Source organism: Mytilus californianus, unplaced genomic scaffold (genome assembly GCF_021869535.1).
Source record: "Mytilus californianus isolate M0D057914Y unplaced genomic scaffold, xbMytCali1.0.p SCAF_1, whole genome shotgun sequence".
NCBI classification, from domain to species: domain Eukaryota; kingdom Metazoa; phylum Mollusca; class Bivalvia; order Mytilida; family Mytilidae; genus Mytilus; species Mytilus californianus.
In genome coordinates, this window is record NW_026262581.1 from 139,209,110 (window position 1) to 139,230,743 (window position 21,634).

At 33.8% G+C, this 21,634-nt stretch overlaps 1 protein-coding gene across 3 annotated transcripts; it reads right to left on the reverse strand.

Annotated features, from left to right (window-relative positions):
• Positions 1–310: 310 nt before the first annotated feature.
• LOC127736838 (uncharacterized) lies at positions 311–20,496 on the reverse strand. 3 transcript variants are annotated; one of them, XM_052247428.1, is made up of 5 exons: positions 20,346–20,496; positions 17,281–17,993; positions 8,442–8,671; positions 4,049–4,280; positions 311–1,939 (listed from the first exon to the last, which is right to left on the reverse strand). In XM_052247428.1, the coding sequence occupies exons 2-5, from the start codon at positions 17,498–17,500 to the stop codon at positions 339–341; spliced, it is 2,283 nt and encodes a 760-aa protein (XP_052103388.1). In that variant the 5' UTR covers positions 17,501–17,993; positions 20,346–20,496; the 3' UTR covers positions 311–338. The 3 variants fall into 3 exon arrangements, with proteins under 3 accessions (XP_052103388.1, XP_052103393.1, XP_052103392.1); XM_052247433.1 differs by lacking the exons at positions 8,442–8,671; positions 17,281–17,993; positions 20,346–20,496 and adding an exon at positions 7,740–7,814; XM_052247432.1 differs by lacking the exons at positions 8,442–8,671; positions 17,281–17,993; positions 20,346–20,496 and adding an exon at positions 7,146–7,209.
• Positions 20,497–21,634: the final 1,138 nt, after the last annotated feature.

Below are 21,634 nucleotides of genomic sequence, written 5' to 3' on the forward strand. Positions count from 1 at the left end.
TTAAATAAACCACGCCTACTAACCTCATATTAAATATACACGGTCTCCACATGGTCGCTTTTAACCAATGATCTTCCTAGAAATATATAGGAGGTAAGATATTATGACATCTCGTATGCATGGTATAGTTTAGGGCAAATCATATCGGTAGTCTATCCTGTCGCTTTAAAACTTAATACAGTGATATAATCATACTACGACGTGACCTTTTTTTCTTTTCTACCTTGTTTTTGGAAGATACCGATCACAAAGGCATACATGGCATATATAATTACTGAGATTGGTTCTGTTATATTCAAAGCATAACATATTATTACTTATAACTCATTTATTTTTAATTACACTCTTTGAATGTTCATTATCATACTAACTATATCACTATGAGATTTGCTTACAGCAATTTTTACGGCTGACTGGCCATCATTGTTACATTTATTATAATCTACTCCTTTGTCTAACAACATCTTCACTATTTCTGTATGTCCCTCACTACAAGCATGCATTACAGGTGACCAACCATCTTGGTCACATTTATCATAATCTGCTCCTTTGTCTAACAATATCTTTACTATTTCAATATGTCCGTCAATACAAGCCAACAAAAAGGGTGACCAACCATCACCGCTACACTTATCAACATCAACACCATGCTTTAAGCACCAGTTGATGATAGGAATATTAATCAAGTTACAAACTAGCATCAGTACAGTATTTTTGCTTTCAATGTCAATGGTGTGTGCTAATCGTATCTGGTAGGATACGTCCAGCTTTTCTAAGTGACAGACAAACTTTTGTATGAACTGAGTTACCTTCATATTGATGTTACTAAACACATCATTGACTCTACCCTTTGACCAGTCCTCAATTATTCTATGCATGTACAATTCATGATACCTGGTAGGTACAACTGCTAAACATTTATCCAAAGTGTCTTGTTTCTCTAGTAAAAATCTTTCCTTGATTAAACTGCTATGTGCATTCTTTATCAAGCATTGAATTATTTTCTGTCCAAAGTAGTACACAATAGAGTCAAATATCTTATCATGAATAATTTTGTATATGTTTTGTTCTTTTCTCAGGAATGTATGTATAAGTGAGTTCAGTTCATTCTGTAAAGTTAGCCTTGATGTCCCTCTGTCCAGTCTACATGCCTCACATGTGTTCTCAATGATGGTTCTTGTTTCTTCATTCACATCCTCGGTTAATATTTCTTCCTCCAAATTGTTGTTAAATATGACACATAAAGCCAAAGCACAGTATTTGCTGTAAAATCCTTTTTTATGTAGCTCGTCAATCTCTGCTTCATAAACTGAAAATGGTCTCTTGAAAAATTCCTTTATATCTAGTGCAGGATTTTCATGATACAAGTTACATAAAAGTGGAAAGCAATCATACAAATCACAAGAATCGGCAATTTCAAGAGCTTTTGTTTTCAGATATAACTCAGCTATTGATTGTTTTTCTGCTTTTGACAAGCACATGCTTTCTGATAAAAGGTTACATACACATGATTTCAAAACTGATAAAGAATCGAATTTGTTATCCTGATACACTTGTAATCGACATGCTACAATTACTTTAGAAAGTTTATTTGAAAGGATCAATTTTAGTCGCTCCATGACTGGTTCCCAAACTTTAATGTCTGTCTGGTTTAAAGAATAGTTTCCGCATAAATCATCAATAACAAACAATGTTTTCTGTTTTGGATTATAAAACTTGACAATGTCACCTGGATCTGTCACTAAAAGTACATCGTACCCTTCCGCGGCCATCTGTAATGCCACATGTCGGAGTATGGCCGTCTTCCCTACACCAGAACTAGCAGTGACAGTTACACAACTGTCCTCCTTTATACATTTCAGTACATGATTGGCAGCTCTGGTTGTTATAAACATCTTGTCATTGTCCTGACACTCAACTAGGAACTGATTGATTTGTTCTGAAATATAAATGATAAAATAGCTATTACTAATGTTTTGTTTTGCAATTTAAATGATTGTATATTTATTAGTAACTTTGAGAAGATCATTTTGCATTCCATACAATTTTCAGCACAAAAAATTTTGTCTACTTTATAATAATTTAAAAAGAAAACCTTACCTTCATGTATTAAGTTTCAACAAAATGTGTAGTTATATCATTATGTTTAACCTTTCTTATTTATTAACATCAATTTCATCAGTAATCAAAGCCGGGCTTCAAAGTTATTGTGAAAATACCTACTAAAGGGACGGCAAAAATCAGAAGCGGATACTTTAAACTTCCAAAGATCTGTAAAGAGTATATACAATCTAAGTCTCTTTCCTCTTGTAATAGTATTAAAACATTTGACTTTTCTACCCTTTACACAAGTATTCCCCATTCCAAACTAAAAGACAAATTGAAAGAATTGGTCCTGCTTTATTTCATAAAAAACGAATGACCAACGTAGATAAAACTATCTCGTCTTAGGGAGGGATAAATCGAACTATGTAAAAAATCACTGTGATCCAAACAAAAAAGTTCTCTGAAACTGACATTATCAAGATACTTGATTTCTTGATTGACAACATATTTGTTATGTTTCAACGAACAATCGGAATTCCCACGGGAACCAACTGTGCTCCTCTTCTTGCTGACTTTTTCATTTAATCATATGAGGCTGAAATTCATAGAGGAGTCCTTAGGAAAAAAGAAGAAAGCACTATCCTGCAACTTCACGTTCCTTTTTATAGATGGAAATCCTCTCAATAAATAAATTAAAGTTTTGTGACTATGTTGACCGCATCTATCCAATCGAACTTGAAATAAAGGATACAACAGATACATTTAAGTTTGCCACATATCTTGACTTATATCTAGGAATTGAAAATGAGGGTCGTTTGAGAACAAAACTTTGCGACAAAAGAGATAATTTTATCTTCCTAATTGTTTTGCGAACTTTTCATTTCTATGTAGCAACTTTCCAGCAGTGCCTGCATATGCAGTATATATGTCCGCATCGATACGAAATGCACGAGCTTGCATTTCCTATCATGATTTTCTTGATTGAGGGTCTCTGCTTACAAGGAAGCTTTTGAACAAAGATTTCCAAGTTGGAAGTTGAAATCATTTCTTCGATAATTTTACGGACACCATCACGAGTTGGTTGACCGTTATGGAATATCTGTATCACAGAGGATGACGGATAAGTTCCAAATGTTGTAACCACAATCCCGTCCTCTTTTCCCCGAATGTGACTTATCATTAGGCTTTTAGTTACATTACGTATATGAGCAACACGACTATTACTATAAACAAAATACTCATGACTTGCTATAAATTGTTTCCAGGGGCGGATTCAGGCGGGGGAGTGGCGGGTGTGCGCCCCCCCCCCCCCCCCTAAAATTTGCAAAGCATGGGTTGTCCTCAGCTTAATAAAGAATATTTCGACAATATTCCCCACTCCGTTAGGCGAAAATTTAAGTCTGCGCCCACTCGCACAACCTAAAAATCCTGCATCCGCCCCTGGTTTCTCCTAAACTCAAACTAAAAGAAATATTCAATAGACCATGACTGAGGGGGCCGTTAACAGCACAATAAAGTTAAGTCCTACTTTCACAGGAGAGGCAATATTAAAACAATCTGATGTGATGAAATTTAACTTTACACAACGCATGATCAGGATTTCACAGTTTTTGAGAAGAGTTAAAAAGATATTCAAGATTAAAGGGAGGCTGATGAAGTCTCTTTTAATTATGATTGGATCGTTTACGCTCATATACAGCGACATGGTTTTTGCGGTCTTAGATCTTTAGATACTCATACCAATTAAGACCTGTCCAATTATGTCCTATTCCTGACAGTTTTAAGAGTAGATGCCATCTTTGATATGGTATTATTCTGAAGAGCAAATGAGGTGTAAGATAAGCTTTCATGTCTCATTGTTTTGTCATCAGACTGAGTGAGTATACAGTTTGGAGATTTTTCAGGAAAGTTTAAATTATTTGCTGCACTTTTCAAATTGTTTTTTGTCCATTTTCTTTGTGAAGGGTTTGTAGAGGTTGCACTATAGCTGTCAAATATTTACCCCTTATATTCCATGGCACTGTATCTTTCTGGGAAGTTTCTAGCGTGTTCATGTCTATTTTCATATCTTCATTGGCTTTATTCAAGAACTCAACTGCCCTTTTTAGTTCCATTATTTCATCATTTGAATATTTGATGTCCAGCATTATTTCCTCATTAGTCTGATCCAGTGTCTTCACCTTCAAGTTATCACACTCCTGCTGCATTGGTTGTCCACCTAATCTGCCGATAGCCTGGAAAGTTTCAAAGAACAGTCTTCTTCAAAAATTAGATTAACAATGAGATACCAGGCTTATAATTTATTAAGCCAGACGTGAAGTACTTCACATCTGACTTATCAGCGGCGCCCAAATTGTTGAAGAGCATTGAAAAATCAAAAGTTCCAAAAAGTTGTTTCATATATGGTTAGGAGCATCTATCCCAGGAGTATGCCAACCCTTGGTGTATCGAACAAGTCATTTATTCCTTTTCTCCCAGTGCCTTCAAATAAATATTTAATTTTGTTCCATAATAGGTCTAAAATAGATTACTTCTGACGTATATGCAAGGGAGGAAAATACAAAACACATGCAATGTTCGTGTACACTGTTGTAGATAGATATTGCTGACATACAAAAACATTGAGTTGAGGCAATGAAGATTTCCAGCATCGCTCCATATTAGCAAATGAACAAAAATACCAAAAAGTTTGACTAATTTCTATTTATTTTTGATAAAATGCTTAAAAATTAATTGACTATGAATACAAAGCTATATTTATTGCAAGATAATATAGGAAAAAGAAGTGAAATACCTCATTTTTAGTTCTCTATAGCAATTATCACAACTTTCGAACTATAAAAAGAAATTTTATTTAAGTTAGAAAAAAAGAATTTCAGTACGAAAAACTAAACAATTACTTCCTCTATCACACTCTGTTTCACATATTCATAAAGGATGCGAGAAAATATGTCAATAAGACCGCAATCGAACAAAATTTGAGGATCTCAATAGCATTGCCCATGTGGATTAGCCCAGTATGAAAAGCCTGCTTTCGAACATATTCAATCTGAGTATGCCTTCAGTTTGCTGATCCATGTAATGTTTAACCATTCATTATTTAAGTTCAGATTTGGCTGATTAAAAAATGAGGAAATGTTGAGATAAAAATTATATTAACCGTTCCGGTTCGTGTCCTGTCAGAAAACCCATCAGTGACAGGCTTATGTCATATCTAAATGATTTTTGTTTTTTTAGAGGATTGTGTGTCGATGATAGACCTTGAATAAACTCTGTTTAATGTATCCACAACTACCTTAGACTCGTGTCAATTTCGAGCTTGTCATATTCTATAGATGCCGGTTTATTAATAAAGACAGTATGCTTATCTCTAGTTGAATTTTGATCATTGTGTTGTTGGGTAACTGTCTCATTAGACAATAGTGTATTTTATTAATATCCTATCACATAAAATTGCTTAAACCAGTAAGACTGCCCTATATTATTCATATATATATGTATGTCCCTAATTGCTAAGAACACCAGAAATATCGCCCCATGTTGTGTTAAACGTAGTACTTTTTGTGTTACTATATAACCTACACCAGTAGTATTTCCCCATGGTGTGGTGAACATTGCATAATTCTATTTTAACTTCACCTTTTATATTTTCCAATGTTCTGATCAACATTGTACCATTCAATTTTACTTACACCAGTGATATCATTCCATGCTGTGGTAAACTCAGTATTATCCATTTTACTTACACCAGTGATAGCATTCCATGCTGTGGTAAACTCAGTATTATCTATTTTACTTACACCAGTGATAGCATTCCATTCTGTGGTAAACTCAGTATTATCTATTTTACTTACACCAGTGATAGCATTCCATGCTGTGGTGAACTCAGTATTATCCATTTTACTTACACCAGTGATACACTAGCATTCCATGCTGTGGTGAACTCAGTATTATCGATTTTACTTACACCAGTGATAGCATTCCATGCTGTGGTAAATTCAGTATTATCCATTTTACTTACACCAGTAATTGCATCCAATGCTGTGGTGAACTCAGTATTATCCATTTTACTTACACCAGTGATAGCATTCCATGCTGTGGTAAACTCAGTATTATCTATTTTACTTACACCAGTGATAGCATTCCATGCTGTGGTAAACTCAGTATTATCTATTTTACTTACACCAGTGATAGCATTCCATGCTGTGGTAAACTCAGTATTATCTATTTTACTTACACCAGTGATAGCATTCCATGCTGTGGTAAACTCAGTATTATCCATTTTACTTACACCAGTGATAGCATTCCATGCTGTGGTAAACTCAGTATTATCCATTTTACTTACACCAGTGATAGCATTCCATGCTGTGGTAAACTCAGTATTATCTATTTTACTTACACCAGTGATAGCATTCCATGCTGTGGTAAACTCAGTATTATCTATTTTACTTACACCAGTGATAGCATTCTATGCTGTGGTAAACTCAGTATTATCTATTTTACTTACACCAGTGATAGCATTCCATGCTGTGGTGAACTCAGTATTATCTATTTTACTTACACCAGTGATAGCATTCCATGCTGTGGTAAACTCAGTATTATCCATTTTACTTACACCAGTGATAGCATCCAATGCTGTAGTAAACTCAGTATTATCTATTTTACTTACACCAGTGATAGCATTCCATGCTGTGGTGAACTCAGTATTATCCATTTTACTTACACCAGTGATAGCATTCCAGACTGTGGTAAATTCAGTATTATCCATTTTACTTACACCAGTGATAGCATTCCATGCTGTGGTAAACTCAGTATTATCCATTTTACTTACACCAGTGATAGCATTCCAGACTGTGGTAAATTCAGTATTATCCATTTTACTTACACCAGTGATAGCATTCCACGCTGTGGTGAACTCAGTATCATCCATTTTACTTACACCAGTGATAGCATTCCAGACTGGTAAATTCAGTATTATCCATTTTACTTACACCAGTGATAGCATTCCATGCTGTGGTAAACTCAGTATTATCCATTTTACTTACACCAGTGATAGCATTCCAGACTGTGGTAAATTCAGTATTATCCATTTTACTTACACCAGTGATAGCATTCCATGCTGTGGTGAACTCAGTATTATCCATTTTACTTACACCAGTGATAGCATCCAATGCTGTGGTAAACTCAGTATTATCTATTTTACTTACACCAGTGATAGCATTCCATGCTGTGGTAAACTCAGTATAATCCATTTTACTTACACCAGTGATAGCATCCAATGCTGTGGTAAACTCAGTATTATCTATTTAATTTACACCAGTGATAGCATTCCATGCTGTGGTAAACTCAGTATTATCCGTTTTACTTACACCAGTGATAGCATTCCATGCTGTGGTGAACTCAGTATTATCCATTTTACTTACACCAGTGATAGCATTCCATGCTGTGGTGAACTCAGTATTATCGATTTTACTTACACCAGTGATAGCATTCCATGCTGTGGTAAATTCAGTATTATCCATTTTACTTACACCAGTAATTGCATCCAATGCTGTGGTGAACTCAGTATTATCCATTTTACTTACACCAGTGATAGCATTCCAGACTGTGGTAAACTCAGTATTATCCATTTTACTTACACCAGTGATAGCATTCCAGACTATGGTAAATTCAGTATTATCCATTTTACTTACACCAGTGATAGCATTCCATGCTGTGGTGAACTCAGTATTATCCATTTTACTTACACCAGTGATAGCATCCAATGCTGTGGTGAACTCAGTATTATCCATTTTACTTACACCAGTGATAGCATGCCAGACTGTGGTAAATTCAGTATTATCCATTTTACTTACACCAGTGATAGCATTCCATGCTGTGGTGAACTCAGTATTATCCATTTTACTTACACCAGTGATAGCATTCCATGCTGTGGTGAACTCAGTATTATCTATTTTACTTACACCAGTGATAGCATTCCATGCTGTGGTAAACTCAGTATTATCCATTTTACTTACACCAGTGATAGCATTCCATGCTGTGGTGAACTCAGTATTATCCATTTTACTTACACCAGTGATAGCATTCCATGCTGTGGTGAACTCAGTATTATCTATTTTACTTACACCAGTGATAGCATTCCATGCTGTGGTGAACTCAGTATTATCCATTTTACTTACACCAGTGATAGCATTCCATGCTGTGGTAAACTCAGTATTATCCATTTTACTTACACCAGTGATAGCATTCCATGCTGTGGTGAACTCAGTATTATCCATTTTACTTACACCAGTGATAGCATTCCATGCTGTGGTAAACTCAGTATTATCCATTTTACTTACACCAGTGATAGCATTCCATGCTGTGGTGAACTCAGTATTATCCATTTTACTTACACCAGTGATAGCATTCCATGCTGTGGTAAACTCAGTATTATCCATTTTCGCCTCATCAAGGTGGGCAAGGTAGTTTCTGTAATGTTTTATCCTGGCCAAATCTGAACTAGGTGTAGTTTCGGTAGCTGCAGGCAACTGGTCATATCCAAAATGAGGAGGGGTTATGTTTGTCAAGTTTCTAAGTAATGTTATCATAAGAGTAACATCAAATGTTTTAGAATCAGGAACATCTAAAATAAAATATAAGCATATTCATTTATAAAGATTGAAGGTTATAATAATGAACAAGATATTTACATTGCAATAAGACTGATGTTGGTTGACCTCTATGTTGTATATTATGTGTGTGCTTGGGTTGATGTCTAATTGGTATTCATTTTTCCACATCTCCCTTTTTCATTCTGCACTTAATCATGATATAATGTCTATTCACTATCATGGCTAATGATGGAGTGTTGCTTGCAAGACATGTCATGGTATTTGTCCCATTAGCAATCATACCACATTTCCTTATTATACTATGGAAAGCCAACGGGGTCAAAATTCTTACTTCGTAACTTGTCAATTTGTAACTTGTAACTCTGTGATTTGTCAATTTGTATATTGATGTTTTGTAACTTGTCGATTCGTAAATTGTCAATTTGTATATTGATGTTTTGTAACTTGTCGATTCGTTAAATGTCGATTTGTAAATTGTCAATTTGTATATTGATGTTTTGTAACTTGTCGATTCGTTAAATGTAGATTTGTAAATTGTCAATTTGTATATTGATTTTTTGTAACTTGTCGATTCGTTAAATGTCGATTTGTAAATTGTCATTGTTGTATTATGCTAAAGATCATTATGACGACAGATGGCGCTCGGTTTCTTCTTCGGTGAATCAGCCTTCTGTAAGTAGGAGCACCTCCATATGGAGTATATACCTAAGTAATTTAAATCAATTATATATGTACAGCAAAGGCATCTAAAAGAACACAAATGGAATAATGACATTTTTATTTTTAGATGGCATGTATACAGAAACCCGATCTCTCCTACTTGCGAGGTTAATGAAGTAGTCGTAGATTAGCGGAATATAGCGACTATTCGGGTAAATAGATATAAGGAGATGTGGTAATAAACAGTATGATTGTCAATGAGACAACTATCCACCAAAGTTCAAATAAAATCGATGTAAGCAATTATAGGCAACGTAAGGCCTTCAACAATGAGAAAAACCCAATCCATATAGTCGGCTATAACAGGCTACATCAGTACGTGAAAATCAAGGTAATAAACGGTTTCTAGTAATCCTTAAATGCTATTATCGGAACAATTTTGTTCAGACTGAGGCCTCAGGGGGAAGGGCTGACATATTATATATATATATCATTTGTACATGCCTACTAAATTTTTCTGGTCAAGAAGCTAAGAATTGCTACTACCTGATTTTTTCGATCTATAAAAATTTACAAAACAAAAAAGGACAAAATGTTCCCGATTCCCTCATTATCCACTGCTGTCGATCGGATCGTTAATTAACAGTTGATTCACGATGTTAATCAATAACGTTTGTATTATATAAGCTAAATATTTCGAAATTTGCATTTCATATGAAATTTAAAATAATTTTATGAATCATTCTTATATCCAATTGACGAAACCATGTTGTTGTATTCCGCCTGGCTCTTCTGTCGAACCGCAGTGAGCTAGGATCCCAGGCTACCCCTTCTCACATTTTGCCACCATTTTACTCTTCAAAATATTCCATGGCAGCCCTCCCCCGCAACCCCCAGCCAAACCCCAAATCTTGTTCAAAGATTTTCATGGGGAAATGAAATTAAGGTAAGCAGATTGGAGATAATTGCTTCTGTCATGCAAATTGCGAGATCTTCTATCTGACAAGTCAAAGCGGTAGGGTGTCACTTTGGTAAAAAGTGGGTATAGGTGTGTAATAAAAAAGAAACTGTTTCATAGTTTTACTATCATGGTCATTGACATAATATTCAGAAGAGACAGATCCTAGTATATGTTGATCCAGTACCATGATCATTCTAGATCTGTATCGCTATCTGTGTAATACGTTGTGGATACCCATTCTGGCTTTAATACAATGGTAGAGAGAGCGCTGTCGATTTAATGACGGTGCACGAGAGAAGTGTCTGAAGCGGTGTGCGCACTACAGTGTCTTCAAGGAGGTTCCACTTGATTACTGTTTTTACGAAAAATGAGTTGGAATGTGGTATTTTGATCGTTGAAATCTCAAAACACTTTGTGTTGTCTTGATCTGTTTTTCCACAATATTTATTGACTGATAATTGTCAAATCCCTTGGCAGCAATTGTTCTCTTTGGACGAGCTTTTTTTTTAAATTTGTCAGGTTCCATAGCAAGAACCAGCCCCTCACCCACCTCGTACAGAACTATTAGCTTCTGGCTTAAGTGTTTTGTCTGTTTGCCTTTGGTGAGAGTGTTTGAGACGGAACCATCTTCTCTGGATTTGTAGCTTCTTCGTTATAAATCTCGCAGCTTGTCGCTGTATTCTTTCAAGCTTGTTGATGTTCGTAGATGTGTAGGGGTCCCATATACTATTGCTTCATACTCCATTACTGACCAGTGAAATATATGCGGTTTTCTTGCAATCTGGTGGGCAATATCTCAAATTCCTTATCAGGAATCCTAGTCACGGTTGGGTTTGCATTCTTGGCTACGATTGAAATATGGGTAGTCCATTTTAGGTCCTCGATAAGTTTTCTAGTTCCTTTAGATTTTATTACAAAATATTGCATATCCAATACAGTGTTAATATATAGTATACATTAAATAAGTGACTCATTTATAATAATACTTCATTCAATTTGTTTTGCAAAGTACATGATATAAATTTTTTTTATCTTCATTACTCAAGAGCCAAATAAATAAAGATTTTTCATCCATTTCAGTGCTTCTTGTATTAAAAAATCATTAGATATAAATTACATTCTTTTCCAATATCTTAAGATTATAATATTAAGGAATAATAGGTGATAACCCATTTCTCCCATCATACATTTAGTTCAAAATTTGCAGGCCAGAACAATATAAGTATGAATTTTCCAGCTCAGTCTTATATTTCATGTATTTAGTCTTATTTTGACCCGGTCAAATATTAAGAAGAAATTTCCTGCTAAGTGACAGTAATATATTTGCGAAGTTGATAAGGGGGCCCATTCCAGCGACACGTCAGTATATACCTAAATACAGGAAGTGACAAACCCCTCCCAGGTGTGGTGACCAGTACGGTAGACATACATGTTTATTCGAGGTCATCTCTATATAAAACCGAGTCCCTGGTATATATGCCATATAAACCGAACAATGTATTTATCTTTTTATTTTCTTTTATTTGTATATGCTGTACATAATTGATTTATGAAATTACTTAGGTATATACTCCACATGGAAGTGACAAACAAACAAATGGAAGTTTTTAACGACCTTGACTGGCTATACAGCCCTTGTACGGTCGGTAATGGAAGTGCTCCTACTTACAGGAGGCTTATACACCGAAGAGGAAACCGAGCGCCATTTGTCATCATAATGATCGTTAGCATAATACAACAATGACAATTTACAAATCGACATTTAACGAATCGACAAGTTACAAAACATCAATATACAAATTGACAATTTACAAATCTACATTTAACGAATCGACAAGTTACACAACATCAATATACAAATTGACAATTTAAAAATCGACATTTAACGAATCGACAAGTTACAAAACATCAATATACAAATTGACAATTTACGAATCGACATTTAACGAATCGACAAGTTACAAAACATCAATATACAAATTGACAATTTACCAAAAAAGATTTTTGAAATCACACAGTTACAAGTTACAAATTGACAATTTACGTATTACGAATTTTCAAATTACAAAGATACAAGTTACAAATTGACAATTTACGTATTACGAATTTTCAAATTACAAAGATACAAGTTACAAATTGACAATTTACGAAGAAAGAATTTTGAAATTACAAAGATACAAATTACAAATTGACAATTTACGAAGTAAGAATTTTGACCCCGTTGGCTTTCCATATTATACGACTTATATTCAAATGTTCGTCTGTTCGTCACACGTTTAATCTAAGGTTGATAAATACAGTACCAATTGACAAAATGTATTGTAATTCAACACAATGTCATAGAGTATAAAATACTGATCAAGTTTGATTATGACCGTTCAAGAGTTATATCCGATATTTACCTTTAAAACTAGTTGTGTGATTTTTTTCTTTAATTGTTTTGTCATACATCAGCTGGCTGTTGCTTTTTCGTTGGAAATTTATCACACTTTGTTATGTCAAGGTCTAATATAGCTGACTATGCGGTATTGTTTTTGCTCATTGTTGACGGTCTTACAGTGACCTGTAATTGTTACGTATCATAGATACAATGCATAAGAGTTGGTTCTTGAAAAAGAAACCACGAGCCCGGAGGGAGACTGGTTTGTTTTTCATGAATCAACGCTTATCCATTGTATCTATAACTTAAATGTTATTATTGTTAAACTATTGTGATGATGTCTTTTCAAAATTAAAGCCTTTTCTTAATTAGAAGGTATTGTAATTGAGTATAAATAACCCTGTTATCATGTTCAACGATGTATTAATAAATCAAAGTTCACAATTAATTGGTTAGGGAAATACAAGTTTAACATAACACGTCTGTCTTTAAATTATTATGCATCTGATTATTATCCGTAATTTACAAAGTAAGACATATTCGAACTTATTTTTAGGTATATATAATAAGTCTGTTACAGAAATTTCTAGCAAGAAACCTAATTCTAGGCACATCACAGTTTACTCGTATAGGTATTTGCGAATAAACATTTGTAAAGATATGTAGTAAAACAGATGAAATCATACTATATTTATAAAACAAAAAGGGATAAATTGAATGTAGTCATTTTTTCTTTCAAATACGTGAATTCGCCAATAATAATCCAAAAATAAACGGGGAAACCCGCAATTGTTACAAAAATATCCAAAATAACATACAAAATAAGAAAAACGGAAAAACTAAAGAATAGGAACATCAAAGAGATTCGAATTTAAACCGACAAGTCTCTACTTCTAACTTGTCTCTATAACTCATGGATCTTAACCTCGCAGCTACCAACTTATACTATACGATTGTCTATTATGTATATATAAAGGTACAAACCCTGTGTGTCCGTTGTACCGATGTGTATCATATGTTCATTTATATACATAATATAGACATCTAAGTTGCAACCCATTGGTAGCCGGGATTTTGTCGATGTGTCGATGGCTGGCACACATAACAGATTTCAAGGAGGGGTTCGAATCCATGTGAAGGCATATAACATTTACAAAAGTTAAAAGAAAGTTTTAAATTAATTCCATTAGTAAACAGAATTCAGTAAATTAGCCAATTCAAACTTAATGAAATTAGGCACACAAAGGTAACAATTGAAAATGATTTGGGGAGTCGGAATTGAATAGGCTGACGTCACGGGAATGGTTTAATTCTCGTTATTAGATAGTTGCTTTTTTTTGCAATCATACCACATCTACCGAGGGTATCACTAGCCCAGTGGTCAGCACTTCTGTGTTGACACGATATATTATTGATATGGTCAATTTATAAAAACTTTGAATTGCTCGAATGCTTTTCAATTTCGTACTTGGTTGTCCTTTCGAACATCACTGATGAGTCTTTTGTAGACGAAACGCGAGTCTGGCGTACACAATTATAAACCTAGTATTTTTGATGATTTTTTAAAACTTTTTCTTCGGCTTGCTGATGATCATGAAAATACCTCTTGAAAAATCTTGTACACCCTGTCATGGACCACAAAATACTGACCAACATTAACCATGAGTTATGTCCCTTACCTTTAAATCATTGTTATTGTGTATGTTTCCGTGTGACATTTAGAGTACCACATACCAACATCTTTTGAAATTTGAACACTATATCATGGAACATAAAATAATGGAACATAAAATAAAGCTCAAGTTCAATTTTGATGAATTAGTTATTTACTGTTCAAAAGTTGATTCACTTAGATACCTTAATCTTTTGATTTGCCTTTCCAGAAGACGAAGAAGTTGTCTTTTGATAATTGTTTTTTTTTCTTTTCTTTTTTCAATGCTATGAAACATGAAATACAAGTCGTGTTCAATTTAGATTTTACATCTTTGAAGCACCAGTTTTGAACCTATGTTTTATATATATATAATATATAATTACTCTAAATATCAGCACAACAATGTTAAATCTGCAAATTTGCGGAAGCAAATGTTTGTTCTTCCCTCTCCGGGATTCGAACTCATATAAATATACAGTACTTCTTTAATATAATTTTACTGAAAGTATAATTATAATATATTAGCACTGGACTGGTACAAAATTCTTATTTGTGTCTAAAATGTACCACACATTAATAGAATTCAACTGTAACTTACAACTTGAGGTACAAATCAAGTACTGTGAAATAAAGGTACTTAAATAGTACAACAATTTTGAAGTACTGATTAAATACTCCATTAACTATGTATGTTTTCAGTACTTAAAATTTATAGCACTTAAAAAGTGCTCATGCAAAGGTAGATGTCAAAGACCACTTGGACACTTCTAGCTGACCAGATGAATAAGGAGAGTGGCTCATATATGACAAATCTCTCACTTCTAACCAGGAAAGCTAGAAAACAGGGGATTCCACTTTGACTGACATATATATATCATATCCTCTTATACTTACCAGGAAATCAGGGGAACAGGAAATTCCACTGAGACTGACATATATCATATCCTCTTATACTTACCAGGAAATATGGGATGGGGAACAGGAAATTCCACTGATACTGACATATAGCATCTCTTTTTATACTTACCGGGAAATATGGGGAACAGGAGATTATACTGAGACTGACATATATCATATCCTCTTATACTTACCAGGAAATATGGGGAACAGGAAATTCCACTGAGACTGACATATGGCATCTCTCTCCTTTTATACTTACCGGGAAAATGGGGAACAGAAGATTACACTGAGACTGTCATATAGCATCTCTTTTTATACTTACCGGGAAAAATGGGGAACAGGAGATTACACTGAGACTGGCATATAGCATCTCTTTTTATACTTACCGGGAAATATGGGGAACAGGAGATTACACTGAGACTGACATATAGCATCTCTTTTTATACTTACCGGGAAATATGGGGAACAGGAGATTACACCGAGACTGACATATAGCATTTCCTTTTATACTTACCGGGAAATATGGGGAACAGGAGATTACATTGAGACTGACATTTAGCATCTCCTTTTATACTGTCCGGGAAATATTGGGAACAGGTGGTTACACCGAGACTGACATATAGCATCTCATTTTATACTTCCTGGGAAATATGGGGAACAGGAGATGACAGAGACTGAAATATAGCATCTCCTTTGATATTTACCGGGAAATAAGGGAACAGGAGATTACAGAGACTGAAATATAGCATCTCCTTTGATACTTACAGGGAAATATAGGGAACAGGAGATTACACTGAGACTGACATATAGCATCTTCTTTTATACTTATCTGCTTACCGGGAAATATGGGGAACATGAGATTACACTGAGACTGAATATAGCATCTCTCTTTATAATGAACAGGAAATCAAGAAAACAAGAGATTCCACTGAGACTGGCCTTTAGCATGTCTCTTTATACTGACCAGCAAATCTAGATAACAGGAAAATCTCCTGACTGATATGAAGCATGTTTTCCTTATTACTAGGAAATATAGGAAACAGGAGATTCCTCGGCGACTGACATATACTAGCATTTAATTCTTTCTATACTCACCAGGAAATCTAAATAACAGGATATTCCACTGAGACTGTCATTAAGCATGCATACAGTATCACCAGGAAATCTAGGAAACAGGAGATGACGAGGAGACTGATATATAACATGTCTCTCTATACTTGAACCAAAAAATCAGGAGAACGGCAGATTCCGCTGATACTGTCATATATCATGTTGTTCATACTCACCAGGAAATCTAGGAAACAGAAGATTCCACTGAGACTGGCCTATAGCATGTCCCTGTATACTCACCAAAACTGTATCGTTGTCTGAAGTCACTAGCGACATGTTTTATCGGTCTTACAACTTTAGATACAAGTGAAGTCGTTTGTATCCTATTCCCGATTGTGACATTTTGACCATGTTATGACTGAAAATGGATTTGCATCTCGAATAATCCATGCATACAAAGAGAAGTTTATTATGTTGAAGCACCCGGTTTCGATCCTTTTCGAGTTCATGCGATTCCCTAAGGTTTTGATTGTGTCCTTGCAATTGATTTGTTCCATCTTAATGTATTTACGAGATTCCACATCAGTAAACTAATGCCGGCTTAATACAGTATAGTAGTTCACTATACTTACCCGGAAATCTAGGAAACAGGAAATTCAACTGTATCTTACATATAACAAATCTCTCTATACTTACAAGGAAATCTAGAGAACAGCAAGTTACCCTGTGAATGGCATCTAAATTGCCCCTCTAAACCGACAAGGAACTCTTGGGTACAATAGGTTTTACTAGGTCCAACAAATAACCGGTCTCTCTATACTTCCCTCGCAATTTTGGGAAAATGGGTTTTACTGTGGCTGACATGTATCATGTCACTACAATAACAAGGAAATATGAAGAAGAGAAGTTTCCGTTGTGACTGACAAATAATGTGTCATATGCTTACAACGAAAACTTTGGAACAGTAAGTTCCACTGTGACTAAAATACACATTTACCGAGAAATCTAAACTTACCTGGTGACCTGGGAGTCAGGAGTTTCCACTGGGCTTGGTTTATTATTCTCTTCTTTTGAAGGTCTATAAGTTTGTTATATTCTTTCTTCAGTGAGGCATCCAAGCATGATGGAGCAAATTCATAATCAAACAAAGCTCGTGCTGCACGAGGGGATATTCCTGTTAGTAGCAAGCTCATCCTGACATAGTTTTCTTCTTCTTGTGAGAGTCTAGATGCCATGATGTTATGCTCTTGTAATTAAGTTTCTAGTTAAACTGTTTTCTTTTGTATAGATTGATTAGTTTGTTGTTTGGCGACCAGTCAAAAATATTTTCTGTAATCAGATTGACCTTTTAAACAAAGTTTCAACTGTATTTCCTTAATACAATTTTCATAGCTGTTTCGTCCACATATTTGAATCTTAGGTGATGACAACAGTTTTGATGCTGACATGCTGTTGTACTTCTTATGATGTAACCGCAACACATTATGGTTTTCATAAAGTTTGCTTATTATATAGAAGAACTGTGCTTCAGTGCATAGATATGGTTTCTTAGTCAATAAAAACAAATGCATTGTCCATTGTGAACACAGTGATCACCAAATATTGGTCATGATCCTGATTCATTTTCAACATGTTAACTGTATTATGTCCTATTATATATCAACTCAGTGTACTATACAGAGACTGATCATTCAATAGCAAGGAACTGTCATTTTAAAGCAGCAAATTCTGTAAAAAAAGGTGAGAATTCTTTTTGAAATGAAAATCTAAATTCAATAACAACAAAGCTGGTACAGACACCAAATTTTTAAATTGGAGAAAAACATTCTGTTAAATTGTTATGCAATTATATTTAATAAATATTCTCAAGAATGTGTATCTATAGACACCATGTCCTGTTTGAACTTTTATTTTTCAATGTTCAGTGAACTATAAAATCTTGTTATCACAATGAACATGTGTTCTAAGTTTGAAGATGATGACTCTCGTTACTTGGTTCTTACCATAGTCCCCCAGCCAAGTACACGATACAGTAGGATTCTGTGATATTTTTTTGAAGAATTTAAGGAAAAATTGTCATCCCGACAAGCAAAAATCCTGATTTCCAGAGCTTAAAATATAAAAATCCTGAATCTCGTTCACAATTTTTACCAAAATCCCTGAGTTAAATTGTAGGCGTCCCGATTTCCCGAATTAAAAAATGGCTGATCCCGAGGTCCCGAAAAAGGTCCTGCCCCCCCCTCAAGAGAGGTTAACTATGCTTAATAATTACTGTTCTAAATGGTGTTTAAATGTAAATTAGAACAAGACAACAGTTATGATTTTTAATAAAGCAAGGAGACATTTTAATCTCCCTTTCTACCTAGGTGAGAAAGCAATTGGTTGTACATACAATGTATATTTATAAATAATTGGGCATCACATTTATACGGTATACCCAGTGGGAAATTTTTTCAATGTAAAGATGAATTGTACAAGAAGTCTATGAAAGCATGTTTTAAATTACAACAATGTATGTCATATTCAAACCCTAGTATTTCAGCTTTACTTCATTTATATGACCATACTGTAAAGCCAATTTTAACCTATGGATGTGAAGTTTGGGGTATGTTTTCAGTTAACTCAGCTGCATGTAAGAAAAATGATTAATATATATTTTAGAAAAAGTGTTTTCAAACCATACATCTGAAAAATCACATAACAAATTTATGAGATATGTATTAGGTGTAAAAAGAAAATCCAGCAATCTTGCTATTACTTCTGAACTAGGGAGATACCCAATGTATTTTTATATTCTATTAGCAATGTTAAAATATTATCATCAACTAGATAATTCTGAGATCATGTTATTATTTATATGATGCATATATATGTAGTATTAAAAGAACTTCACAATAATAAAGTGAATACATGGTTCTCAAGCATAGATTGTATTTTAAAAAAGCTGGGCATCAAACATGTAACTTACAAACCAGTATCTACTCTTTCACAAAATTTATCAAAGATAAGCTATATAAAAAGTATCTCCATTTCTGGAAGGAAAATAGAAATAAAATATTACATTGTATTACAATCAGATCATTTAGGCAAACTTAATACTAATTTTTCCTTTAAAACTCTATTTTGTTTTGGAAAATATTTGGATCTAAAAGATTTTACATTTGTTTTAGATTATGGCGATCAATCTGTAAGATTAGAATAAGCACTCATCCATTAAGGATTGAGACTGATAAATATGCAAATATTTATGTGAATAGGACACTTAGAAAATGTTTATACTGTACATTGAATAAAGTGGATAGTGGGGGCTGGTTTTAATCAGGCTGCAGTGTTGTCATTCTTGTTATTAAATCATCAAATCATTTAAAGTTCGGTCTTTTATTTTTCACAAGGAATCAGATTTATATTTAATGTCCTTCTTTGTCCATATTTATTAATTGGAAAAGTCAACAGTCATTATTACCACACATGAAAATCTAGCCACATGTACCATTGTGTCTATCTTTTCTCCACAATAATATAAGTACAAAAATCATGCCAATAAAAAGAAGAAAAGGGCTTATTATGATCTATTATCTCATCATTAGTGAACAAAAATTGTACCCTGGGAACAGTATATCTATATATAAGTCAATATATATGTTCCTGATGTAAAAAACATATGACACTTTTTCTAGAGTACAAAACAGATCAAAACAGCCCACACAAAAACGATAAAAAATGTTGCAAAAAAATTGTAACCTTTGAAATTATTGTCACACTCTAAAACTACCATGGGGATTTTCAAAAGTTGGCAGGAATGTACTTTCAGAGAGGATTTTCTTTAAATAATAAAATTTATCAATAACAATCCCATTGCACCCCTAAAGAAAAAGAACGCAAAAAATTGAAAAGACTACAAAAAAAATATTTCCAATAGATGAAAGTTTCAAAGAAAGAAAGCAAATTTAGCCACAATAGCTCTATTTTCATACAAGATATCATAAATATCTATTTTTGTATCATGGCCACAAAATTAAACTTCCTTGATAAAAATGTCAACAATAATGGATCTCAAAATTGAGTATCAAAACTACATACCTTGATTACTTTATCTTATAATCCATAGACTTTGTGATATAAACCACTTAATACATACAAAATTACTCAACTTTCCTTTAAACAAACTTAGCAAAATGTGCTAGATTATTATCTAGTAGATAGTACTTTCGTTTTCTTTCGACACCTAACAGAAAATTCAAACCAAAAGACGGAACAAATTCCGCAGTCTTGTCTTATTATTTTGAATATTTTGTTTATCTGTTTATAACACAGCCGTTTGGGAAATGGACCCCTTTTCAATGTAAATAATGAGCACCGCCAACACACAGAACGTGTGTAGTTCTCCTTTGAAGGGGGTAAAGATACAGAGGTTAGGTAAGGTTCAAAAGCAAATACAAAAATGTTGTTCAAAGTGCGCGATTGAATGGAATAAGAAATATCATTATTGGAGGCTGCTTACCCAGGCCAAAAACAAATCTTAACCATATAAATAAAGTATTTTCGACCCATTTCAATTATACCCACTGTGTCAAAATTATTGACAATAGACAATGGACAATATATTTATTTGCCCAAACACATTTACGTTAAATGGTTATGGCATACAGTATAGAACAATTGAAACAATAAACTGACAATAATTAAATTAGAGTGACAGTTGGATTCACACGAAAAGAAGACTACAAATATGTGTGTATTGACAGTTAGACAATTATTAGTGCCCATGAACTAAAAAGGATACATATCCAAAATATAAATTATACAGATGTTTTCAATAAAATAAAAATTATACAGATGTTCTCAATAAAATAAAAATTATACAGATGTTCTCAATAAAAGACAATCATTAATATATTTTGTGGTGATTTTTATAATGACTGGCAAACTGCTATTCAAAAGTGTAGTCATATGCCTCATGAGTGTTATATATAGCTGATTGCAATTTAATAAAATTGAAATTTAGATTAGTATTAATTTTTTGTATAGGGATCCCTCAATGATATATATAGCATGGACAGAATGAGAAGAAATGTTATTCATCCTCAATTTCTTGCCTATTACAGGATAGGGAAATGCGTTGTTTTCTTTCAATATTGGTATAACGCCCCCTTTCAATTGCTAGGGAATGGGCACTGAGTACTGAAAAACTGATCTGTCAGTATTTAATTTACAAATATTCATATACGGGGGCCTTTTTCCATTTTTTTAGTCTTTCTAAAGAAATTTAGTTTTTTTCACATTTAAGGATAGAACAGTTCATAATCTGATAAGCCTGGTCAACGATTCTTTGTTGGATAGTATTAATATAATATCTTATATTAATGGGG